Below are 10,288 nucleotides of genomic sequence, written 5' to 3'. Positions count from 1 at the left end.
AAGCCTAGGGTTTACCTTCACCAGCTAATCCGTTAGCTAAGGGCTTGTCTACACCTAAAGTGCTGCAGCTGTAGCCCTTAATGAAGATGCTACCTATGCCGATGGGAGAACTTCCTCTTTGGTGTAGGACTCCACCTCCCCAAGAGGCAGCAGGTACAGTGCTGGGAGACACCCACCCTTCAACATAGTGCTGTCTACACTGTGAGTTAGGTTGGTATAACTGTGTCACTCAGGGGTGTGGATTTTTGACACCCCTGAGCAACGTAATTATAAGACATAAGTTCGTAATGTAGATCAGGGCTAGTACATTATCAAAACACACCCTTTTTCTCAGTGAAAATAAGGCCCCAAAGGGAAGGAGAGTTACAAGAGAAACTGCTGATTAGCTGAAGGTTTGAATATCAGTTGCTTTCTAAAGTTCTGCAAATTGTGAGCTGTTTAGTGTCCGCCCCTGCTCAAAGTTAGAAACAGGAAACGTGCATATTGTAAAAAATGTAGACAAGGAAATAAGTACATAGGCCATGACAACTCATTCTACAGCAAAAAAAGGTCTCTCTTGGCACCTGAATCTTGCCTGACTGCATGGAAGTCATACTATTACAGTAATTTGTCTATTTTAGTAGTTTTAGATGTAATACTTCAATATTTGTACATGGTTTGTAAAAATAAGCCTAAGTAATATGAAATCACAGCACAAAGCACTCTATTAAATCACTGAGAAGTAAGGAAAGCACATTTTTGTGATATACAAACTTTGCAGGATACTGAAATGTAGTCTAGCATGTTTCTATTGTAATATACTCAAGTTTTTTGAAATATTTTCATCTTTTGACAGTTCCTTGCACTTATATCAAGGCATAGGTAATAAGCTTTTTGGGTGGTACATAATGTATTTACAAGAAGTTTCATCTCAGTATAAAGCTGATAAGAGTATTTTACTTTTGACAACCATAATATTTCTTATTTATCTGAGTTCAGAAGGGCTCATCTCCTCAGATTTATTATAAGCAGGATTTAAAAAGTTATTTTCCCATAAAAACTTGTACTACTTGATTAATTTCCACATATTTTGGAGAAGATGGAAAGGAGATGGTGAATAAGCAGCACAGAAGTTGTAATTCAGTGGTTACTCTAATACAATTAATTACCAACAGTTTTTATTTTTTTAAAAAAAGGCTTTTTAGTTTCACTTAAGTTTGGTAGTAGATTGATTTTTGTCATCATCTACCTCTAGTTCATCTACCACTTCCTGTAATTCATACTCCAGTTCGCTATCTTGAGAAGGTGTAATGTCACCATCCAAAGAATCTTCACTATATTTGTCCAGCAGATATTTCTGTGGTGTGATATCATTCTCAAAGGGATCCCTTATTTTCTTCTTTTTCATTTGCTTTTGCTTTTGTATCTCAGCCAGCTGCACCTGCTGCTGTTCTGCCCACCCAATGCCTTCTGTGTCCTTCACCTTTTTCATTTTTTTGTACTCCATTATTTGCTTATTGAGCACTTCATGATCGATCCCAAAAAGATTAGCTGGGATGGACGAAGCTGCCATCTCAGAAGATGATTCACTGCGAAAAGAAAAGTATTTTTTAAGAGGCACATGGTAAACTGTACTATGAAACTTTAAGGCACAATTACCTTTACTAAGCTTCTTTATAAAGAGATCATCTTGTGAAATCAGAGGGAAACAGAGAAGCCTTTTTAGACCCTCAGATTCCAAGCCCAGAAGGGACCATTGTGATTATCTAGTCCAGCAGTTCTCAAACTTCGTTACACCACGACCCCCTTCTGATAACAAAAATTACTACACTACCCCAGGAGGGAGGACCGAAGCCTGAGCCCGCCAGAGCCCTGCCACACCGGGCAGTGGGGGCCAAAGCCTAAGGGCTTCAGCTCCGGGTTGGGGGCCTGTAACCTGAGCCCCACTGCCCAGGGCACAAACCCTCTGGCTTTAGCTTCAGCTCCGGGCAGTTGGGCTCAGGCTTTGGCTTCAGCCCTCGGTCCCAGCAAGTCTAACACCAGTCTTGGCAAACCCATTAAAACGGGGTTGCAACCCACTCTGGGGTCCCAAACCATAGTTTGAGAACCCTGATCTAGTCTGACCTGTATAACACAGGCCACAGGACTTCCCCAAAATAATTCCTAGAGCAGATCTTTTAGAAAAACATCCAAACTTGATCTGAAAATTGTCAGTTATAGATAGGGATTTACTTACCAAATTCATGGCCATAAAAAATACATCACGGACTGTGAAAGCTGGTCTTTTGTGCGCTTTTAGATTTCACTGGGGAGACCAGTGTTTCTCAAGTGGGGGTCCTGACCGAAAAGGGAATTGCAGGGAGGTTACAAGGTTATTTTAGGGGGGATCACAGTATTGCCACCCTTAGTTCTGTGCTGACTTCAGAGTTGAGTGGCCAGAGAGCAGCAGCTGTTGGCTCAGCGACATCTCTGAAGGCAGCGCCCCACCAGCAGCAGCACAGAAGTAAGGGTGGCAATACCATACCATGCCATCCTTACTTCTGTGCTGCTGTTGGTGGTGGCTCTGCCTTCAGAGCTGGGCTCCTGGCCAGCAGCCACCGCTCTCCAGCTTCCCAGCTCTGAAGGCAGCACCGCTGCCAGCAGCATCGCAGAAGTAAGGGTAGCAGTACCAACCCCCCACCTACAATAACCTTGTGGACCCCCCCCCACACACAACCCCATTTGGGATCAGAACCCCTACAATTACAACACCATGAAATTTCAGTTAAATAGCTGAAATCATGAAATTTACGATTCAAAAAATCCTATGACCATAAAATTGACCAAAATGGACCGTGAATTTGATAGGGCCCTAGTTACAGAGAATCCACCATGACCCTTGGTTAATTGTTCAATGGTTAATTGCTCTCACCATTAAAAATTTACACCTTGTTTCCAGTCTGAAAATAAGGTTTCAATAGCTCTCAGCCTGGTATCACCATCATTCTAAATAGTTTGTTCATCAAGGAATTAGAATTTATTTTATATTTTTTTACCATCTTCAGAGGAAAAATTCAAGACTCAGGGCTTGTCTACATGAGGAAATATACTGGTATAACTATAGTGTTTATTCAAGAATAAGACTGTCCACAGGGGCAGTTATAGTGGTATAACTAGAGCAATATAATTATACCAGTAAACTTGGTAGAATGAGCCCTCTGACTTAGTAGGATTTGTTTCATATAGCGATAATGCTGTGAAGGGGAAAGAGTGATGCAGATATCACTTACTTTAGAACTTTTTAGGGCTTCAAGTATTATGGAAATTAGCATGTTATAAATCCTTAGAATTTTGGGATCTAAAGTGACATGTCCTTCAATATACTGTAAAATTTAGTACAGAAGTCTCCCTAGTCTAAGACATAGGTCATGAGCCAATGGGCTAACAACACTGCACTTCTATAGAACCTATCATCCAGGAAACTTGAAGCATAGGCACCGACTCCGTGGGTGCTGCGGGGCTGGAGCACCCACGGGGAAAAATTAGTGGGTGCTCTGCAGCCAAGCTTCCCTGGCCCCCACCCCCTTCTTGCCGCCTCCTCCCCCGAGCGCGCTGTGTCCCCACTCCTCCCCCTCCCAGCATTTCCCGACAGCCACCTAAGAGCGGTTTGGTGGCATCTAGGACTTTCCGGGAGGGAGGGGAAGGAGTGGGAATGCTGCACGCCTGGGAGAGGAGGCAGTAAAGAGATGGGACGGGGTGGGGACTTGGGGAAAGAGGGTGGAATTGGGCAGGGGGGCAGGGTCAAGCATCCACAGGGCAGAGGGCAAGTCAGCACCTATGGCTTGAAACCTACAGCCTGTAAATTACTGAAACAAAAACATCTGACTTATGGTTACTGACTTTCTGCACATAGATATTGCCTTCAGAAGCACCATGCTCTGCAGAAGAGCATATTGTAGATTGGGAATACAGAAAATGGCGAGATCACCAACTGAGCAGGAAGTTGCTGGTTTTTAAATCCACGCAGTTAACCCAAAAATAGTGAGCTGCATGTTACTCTTCATTGTCCTACTTGTGACTCTGTCCCAAATACTACTCCAATCATTTTCCACTGCCACACTAAGGTCCATACATCTAAATTAAATACATTTTCCCTTGCAGTACTTGTGACCTATGCACTGGAGCACCGTGCTAGCACACAAGAACCAGAAGGCAAAAGAGACTATGAAATAAATGTCCACATGGAGTGAAATGCACAAAGAATCCAAAGCATAAAGAGCAAGATGTAAATTTAGGTTTTTAAATAGTTTTCGGTGTTAATAATCTAAGGGGTAAGAGAGGTAAGGATGGCTCTTTACAGAATATCTGTGGTATTTTGGTATCATGTGGCGGCTCTAATCAGTAGGTGGGGGCTCATTGTGCTAGACACTGTAAATTCAAAGTAAAACACTGTCCCCTACATTTTGTTTTTGTTATGGGTGGGTTTTTGTTATCACTGACTACTCAATATCCCTTTACATTTATATATGGTAGTCAGTCACTCTTTTGAAAGGCAAGATGTCTACATAAGGATTTCTTTAAACTGCGCTAACTTTTCCTTTGTCTTTTTTCATAACTCCATTATACCAAATTCTTAAGATGCTAACAATTAGATACCACAATAGGGGCTAGAGAGAAATACAAAATAGACACACAGAATAATTATTTTCTGTATCTTTAAATACATATTCTTTCGATTTTTAATCCAATATCCATAAATGAAAATACTTGTTGCAAAATTTCAATTAATAAACAACAAAACAAAAAACCCACCTAAAGTCGTTTTCAGCCAATGTGTATTTTTCTTCCTGAAGTCCAAAATCAGCAATTGCCAATAACCTATCAATCTGTAAACAAATGAAAAAATAGAAAACATATATCCATTATTAAATCTATTCTGTTTACATTCATAAAGGAAACAAGCCAGAATGAGACAGCGAACAGGTCTGTTTCTTTTACGTGTGAGTATCATAGCTGCCTCCCTCTGGGTTTCTGGAAAGTATCCATTTCAAAATGGTCTGTATTTTCAATAAATGTCATCCATTTAATTTACAAAGCCTCTCAATAAATACTATGAAATGTACTGTAGGGAATAATCTGCCACTAGACTTATCAGTCTGTAGAATTGCCAGGAAGTACATACCTTCCTGGGATCTTTACACCAAATGGAATAATTAATTAGTGGACTACTGTGACTTTCAAGGGTTTGGCATATATTTGATGTGGACTGGAGAGAGAATTTAGTTTTTGGTTAATTAAGAATTCCTCATTTTAAGTTTGATTTCACTTTATTCTTGTAAATTCTTCCCTTTACCAATGTACATATACTTCAAATTTTCTGTCATTCTCTTCCCCCTTTTGGAAATTGTCTGGCCCAATCTTGTATGTAAGAGATTTAATTTAAAAAAAACTCAACCAACCAACCAAATACCACCACCCCACAACTACTTTAAACAGATCAGTCTGTCCAGGACTGTACATTTCTAGTGCGTTATAGGTTACCTTTAGCTGTGAAAGTTTTACCAAATGTAAGGTTTTGTAATATTCCTTTTCTGTGATTTTTTTTCCTCATCAGTCTTTTATTCCTTTGTGTTTCCTTGTATTAGGAGTTGAAAGTAACTGTTTTTCTCCCCTCTTATAAGATATAAAGTTTCCTCTACTGGGGGTTGGTGTCTGGTTTTTAGTTTATTTGAAATACAGATTGCATATAAAAATGGACTTGAAAGTTGTGTCCTGTAGTAGAGATTTAAAGCTCCTTCTGGGTGTTCTGATAATCACAGTTAGGTTACTGAGAAATCCTTGTGTTACTTCTGGAAAGATGAAGGAATTATATCTGCAGGCTGGGACAGAGGACTAAACAACCCTAAACTGAGCATTAATGTGCCTCAACTTTGCCTTATTACTACATCTGTTGGTGGTGGGGTAGAAAGGCACTCTCACTGTGGTGGCGTATGCTAACAAAAAACATTTTCTGGATTTATCACTATCTTTGGGTATGTCTGCACTGCAGCTGGCTTTGTCCTTCCAGCCCAGGTAGACAGACTCAAGTGAGAATGCTAAAAACAGTAGTGTGTAAGTTGTGCCATGGGTGGCGGGTCAGGCTAGCCCTGAGTCCACCAAGCCCACCCAGCCCATTGGGTCTGAGCTCAGGTGGCTAGTCCGAGCTGCTGCCTATGCAGCCATGTTCACATTTATTTTTTGCATGCTAGCTCAAGTTAAGCTATTGCAAGTCTGTCTACCTGGGCTGGAAGGCACAACTGCAGTTGCAATGCAGACCCCCTCACTGACCAGAGGAAATTCAGCTGTTCACTTCGTATTCCTAGTGCATTGGTGAGAAATGAAAAACACTGCCTCTTCCAAGGTTGCTAGTTGTGCAGTGGATGCTCTTGTGACTCTGATACTCATAATTATATGTAACTAGATCGTAACAGCACTGTGTCTAACAGTCTGCTCATTTAGGTCATAGGACCTCATGAATTAGCTCAATTTTTAATGTAGTTATCCTCTAGTTCAATTTATTCTTCAAAAGACTCCAGAGTATCACTGTGCTCTCTAATTCGTGGGACTCTCACAATCCTAATATTACCTCCTCTCATCCTCAATAATAATGAATCCCTAGAAGGCATTACTATTCTAAAAGTACTTCCACTAGTCTGCAAGCCTGTTACCTTTAGCTAGATATTATCCTCAATATACAATATCCCTGTTTCTCTCCATTAGATTCTAGCACCTTTTACAAAAAAACAACAGTTGAACCAGCTGCAGTGCAGTTAGCCAGCTGGTCACCATCATCACTGCTCTGCTTCCTTTTTGGCATAAGGTTATAAAGACAGTAGTTTCCTGTCTTTCATTTGAGGTTATTTGATGTATCTCTCTCCTGGATTAACCTGTCTATCTTCTGGAAACATCTTTAGACAGTGTTCGTCTCTTCAGAAGTTTTTATAGATAAAGGCAACAAAACTAATGAAAAAGATAGCTCTACTTTCCACTGTCCCCAAAGTATCAAAATAATTGGCAACCCTTATCAAAACATTGAAAAGCTTGTTGTCAGAGACGGGGAATTGGTTTTCAATTTAAATTGTTTTCCAGATCTAGTGAGCAACTATGTGTCTACTTAAACATTACACCTATTAAGCCTTCCATGTTCTTCTTACATGTCTGTTCCAAAACACACTGCAACATGTGATATTTACACACTGAGTCAGCGATTGTATCTTACCTCTTTTAAAGCTGCAGCTTCTTTGTCTTTAACAAACACAATTGGAGGAACAGTTCTCAGGACCTGATGGGTAATCAAAAGATGTCTGGAAAAAATAAAATGTCCCCAGATATGAGCAATCGTAAGCATCTTTAAGACAGATGCAATATTTGTTAAATAAAAATGAAGCAAACACATTGTGAAGCATGGGTACTGTTTGCAAAGTTTATAGGGTATCAGTTCAGATGACAAATTCTAGTATTTCAAAAGGACTATACTATAGATTAATGGTCTGTAGCATTCTGCTACTAGAAAAAGAATTTCTCAAGTTCAAGTCCAAATTAGGTCTAAGTTTGTTGGATAAGGATGTAAGCTATAGGATATCTACTGAAGCAAAGACTACAGTGATGTTACTGAAGAACTCAGTGAAGTGTGTGTATGTATACAAAGATGTGACATAATAGGGCAGCTGGAGTATTTTCTAGGGCTCCCACGTACACAGGATTTTCTGTATATGCAAAAAAGTTACAGTCTAAATTACTTTTTTTAAATTTGAGAAAATTAATCCCTTTCTTTTCAGCTAAAAGATTTAGAGGAATATACAGAAATAATACACTGACTTACAGAAAAAACTCAGTGAATGAGAGGCAGGCAGTTGCAGCTCCCTGATTTTCTGTCTTGCGCAGTTCCAGCCCTGGCCGCACTGTAGTTTATAGTAGCCCCAAGCTACTACCTTTTATAAGCTAACAATTAGCAAAGCGAAGTGGCACTCCAGCCACACCCTACCCAGCAGACCTGGGTGGAAGAGCTGGGTATGCTAGCTATACATGGGTTGAAAGCACCCCACGAGGGGAATTTTCAGCTGGCCCGATATGGCCAGTATGCAGCCCATCTGTGTGCGACATCAAGGGCGATAATCTGGCCCCAAGTATCTAGAAGTGCAGATGTCCAACATCCTGATCCAAAGTATTCTAATGAAAGTCACATTCATGATTCGTAAAAATACCTTAGAAATTTCCCTTCAGAAATTCTTAATAGACAGAGTGACTATTTATGTAGCAGAGTAATTGTTTACAAAACTTTACAGCACACACCAGTACCTTATACGTGGGGCACTTTTCTGTAAAATACTTTCAATACGATCATCCTCTGCACTTTCAGCAGGGTTCCAGTACACACGACATGCTGAAAAGTCTGGTGACAGGGATACCTGTAAAATGCAAAGATTTTTATTAGAGCTGTCGATTAATTGCAGTTAACTTATGTGATTAACTACAAAAAAATGAATCATGCTTAAAAAAAATAATCGCAATTAATTGCACGTTTAATCGCACTGTTAAACAATAGAATACCAATTGAAATTTATTAAATATTTTGGATGTTCTTTTTAGCACTTTATAAATCTAATTGGATACAATGACATAATGATGATTCCTCCATCGCCTACAGAAATGCAGCCAGCTCTGGGGTGGAGTTCAGTGCAGTGTAGGGTGACCAGATAGCAAGTGTAAAAAATCAGGGCAGAGGGTGGGGGGTAATAGGAGCCTATATAAGAAAAAGCCCCCAAAATCAGGACTGTCTCTATAAAATCAGGCCATCTGGTCACCCTATGGACTAATTCTATGTAGTCTTTGCAACTCCAGAGCTCGCCATCTCTACTATGAAACTGATCACAGAACTGTACTCATGTCTGTATGTATGCTGATCTTTTAACCAATTCTCTTTTTTTAAAATACATTTTAGTTTAGTTAAGAATTAGATGTAAGTGTGTATTTGGATAAGATCTGAAATATTCATTAACTTGGGAGGTAATGTGTCTGATCCCTTGGGATTGGTAGAACTTTCTTATATGAAGAATAAGATTTTAAGTAATCCTTATCATATCTGACTTGGGTGTCTGGGTGGAAGCCAAGGCTGGGTTGCTATAAGGGAACTGTGTTTTGGCTTCTGTGCAACCAGTATGGTATTGTAGAAGCTGTTTTGTGCTGGCTTGGTAAATCTAAGTACTGGAATATCCACCAGTTTTGGGGGATTGTCTGCCCCATTCTTTGCAGTTTGCCCTGAGTGACCTCAGTGTGGGCTCCCCTGGAACCCCAGTCACAGCCAGTATAAACTGTGTCCCACTGGGAGCCCTTTGTAGGCATCATACATGGGCATAGCTACACTGGCAAGCATTCCTAATATAGACATGGCCTAAGGCCCTGATCGTGCATTGTGATCCTTGCAGGCAAACTGCTGTGCCCCCACTGAGCCCCATGGAAGACTGTGAGGTGCTGCATGGTACAGCAGTCCACCTGCATAGATCAGAATAGAGGACTGGGACCTAAAAGTTGTTTTTGAATATCGCGGTATCTTGTTCCACACCTTAGTCAAAGTGACGTCACATGAACTATGGCTTTTGTACTTGCCTTGGTGAGTTCCAGCTTAAGGTCACAAACCTCTTGACTGACTTCACAGGTGCTCATCAAGTCTGTCACAGCTTTATACAAGAGGACGTTTAGGACCTTTTTGCGTATGCTGTCTTCTTTCCTAGTTTTCTGCTGAGTAGCCTTTAGTATAGTGGCCAACTTAGATGGTTTGTACACCTTTAAAAACAAAAACATTAAGAAATAGTCTGGACAAATGTACATTTTTTGTAATTCTACTACTTTTCAATTTTATCAGCAAAGAAGTGTGATCTTAAAGTATTATATTTAAGATTTATTTTCTCTTATTTTGTAGCGTCTTTAATTTAGCCATCTATAAAGCTCAGTAAATCTCTGTTCTAAAATGGAGTGGACATAATCAGGAAAAGTATTTTTTGTTTTTAGTTTGCTTTTCAAATTGTACTTTGGATCAAACCTAAAGGGTCAGATATTGCAATATGGCGTGCCTTAGGAAAACTTTAAGCATGGAACATGCTGTTTATGAACTTTAAATGTAAACAGAACTAGATTATGAAAAATCAAAAGCAGAATATTTTGAACAGGGGGGACAAAGACACCACTTCCTGCAGCTCCCATTGGCTGGGAATGGCGAACCGTGGCCATAGGGAGCTGAGGGGCTTCATGCCTGCAGACACTCCAAGTAAACAAACGTCCCAACCCGCCAGTG

The 10,288-nt window shown here is 40.3% G+C and overlaps 1 protein-coding gene across 2 annotated transcripts in view; it reads right to left on the bottom strand.

Annotated features, from left to right (window-relative positions):
- Positions 1 to 535: 535 nt before the first annotated feature.
- Positions 536 to 10,288, bottom strand: part of RBFA (ribosome binding factor A) — a 30,929-nt gene continuing 21,176 nt past the window's right edge. For both annotated transcript variants that reach the window (XM_045006174.1, XM_045006176.1), the window contains 5 exons: positions 9,604 to 9,780; positions 8,296 to 8,405; positions 7,217 to 7,301; positions 4,771 to 4,844; positions 536 to 1,568 (listed from right to left, as the gene is read on the bottom strand). In XM_045006174.1, the coding sequence (XP_044862109.1) occupies positions 1,187 to 1,568; positions 4,771 to 4,844; positions 7,217 to 7,301; positions 8,296 to 8,405; positions 9,604 to 9,780 (828 nt within the window). In that variant the 3' untranslated portion in view covers positions 536 to 1,186. The remainder of the gene's footprint in view (positions 1,569 to 4,770; positions 4,845 to 7,216; positions 7,302 to 8,295; positions 8,406 to 9,603; positions 9,781 to 10,288) is intronic.

The sequence above is a fragment of the Mauremys mutica genome, chromosome 2 (assembly GCF_020497125.1).
Source record: "Mauremys mutica isolate MM-2020 ecotype Southern chromosome 2, ASM2049712v1, whole genome shotgun sequence".
NCBI classification, from domain to species: domain Eukaryota; kingdom Metazoa; phylum Chordata; order Testudines; family Geoemydidae; genus Mauremys; species Mauremys mutica.
The sequence above is the reverse complement of the archived record's forward strand: the minus strand, read 5'-3'. Positions and strand labels throughout refer to the sequence as shown.